The 1,124-nt window shown below is 41.5% G+C and overlaps 1 protein-coding gene across 1 annotated transcript in view; it reads left to right on the plus strand.

The window, feature by feature from the left end:
• LOC106105650 (periodic tryptophan protein 2 homolog) overlaps positions 1-1,124 on the plus strand; it is an 11,971-nt gene that overhangs the window by 3,622 nt on the left and 7,225 nt on the right. The window contains exons 8-9 of the mRNA XM_013286074.1: positions 360-623; positions 1,051-1,121. Of these exons, the coding sequence (XP_013141528.1) occupies positions 360-623; positions 1,051-1,121 (335 nt within the window). The remainder of the gene's footprint in view (positions 1-359; positions 624-1,050; positions 1,122-1,124) is intronic.

Genomic DNA, 1,124 nt, shown 5'->3' on the forward strand with positions numbered 1-1,124 from the left:
TTTTTTTTTAACCAAATTTATTGAAGGTCAAAGTTTCTTAAAGTGGGGTCAAATAGAAGTAGGAAGGCGGAAATGCAGTTATTTTGATTTATTTTAGTAGAAAGGAAAAAGGAACATCTATTTTTTTGTTATAAATGAAGATACAAGAGAAAATGTTGCTTGCTAAATCATACTTCATGCCTAATATTATAAATGCGAAAGTTTAGATAATTGATTGTTTGTTAGAATTTATAGCGTAAACGGTTGAACGGATTTCGAATTTGGTACAGATGTAGAGGATAGTCCGAAAGCACATAGGGTACTCACTTTTTAATTCGACGTGTGGAGGCGCAGGCGGTAGCCAGTGTTGAGTAAAGGAGTGTGAGTTCAGGCGAGCAGTACGTGCTGAAGCAGCAGGGCCACTCGCAGGACATGACGTGCGTGGCGTACTCGCCCGACGGACAGTACCTGGTGACGGGCGGCTACGACGGCAAGGTGAAGCTCTGGAACACCTCCACCGGCTTTTGCTTCGTCACCTTCACCGACCACTCCTCCACCGTCACCAGCATCGTCTTCAGCGCCAACAAGAAGTTCTTCGTATCCTCGTCGCTCGATGGCACTGTTAGGTGTTATGATCTGACAAGGTTAGTTTACAAAATCATTTAATAAAAACTTAATTCTATTTTTACCGTCCGAAGTAATTCAAATGCAGAAATCACAAGAAGCCAGAAATTAAGTAATCATGGCAACCTTGCTTTTTTGCCATTAGCTTTTGATTTAAGATTAACTTTTTCAACATTTTTTTCCATTCTTAACTAGAACTAATGGTGTAAGTGAGCATATGTCCGCTAAAAGATAACGTTTTTCCGTACATACCCTTACCATAAATTCAAAAATGCCAGCGTTTGTCTGGTTCACACTTAATTAGTACAGTAAGTTGCGACGGCCTGTCTTAGATTGTACGTCTAAGGCCATTAGCGTTCATTGCGATGAAAAATAAGAATTTGACAAATGTAAACAATAAAAAAGTTTTTATAATTTGACGGGAACTGCTAGTAATATGTGAAACAGGTACCGCAACTTCCGCACGCTGACGTCGCCGAGCCTGGCGCAGTTCGCGTGCGCGGCGCTGGACGCCAGCGGCG

The sequence above is a fragment of the Papilio polytes genome, unplaced genomic scaffold (assembly GCF_000836215.1).
Source record: "Papilio polytes unplaced genomic scaffold, Ppol_1.0 DF822733.1, whole genome shotgun sequence".
Classification (NCBI taxonomy): domain Eukaryota; kingdom Metazoa; phylum Arthropoda; class Insecta; order Lepidoptera; family Papilionidae; genus Papilio; species Papilio polytes.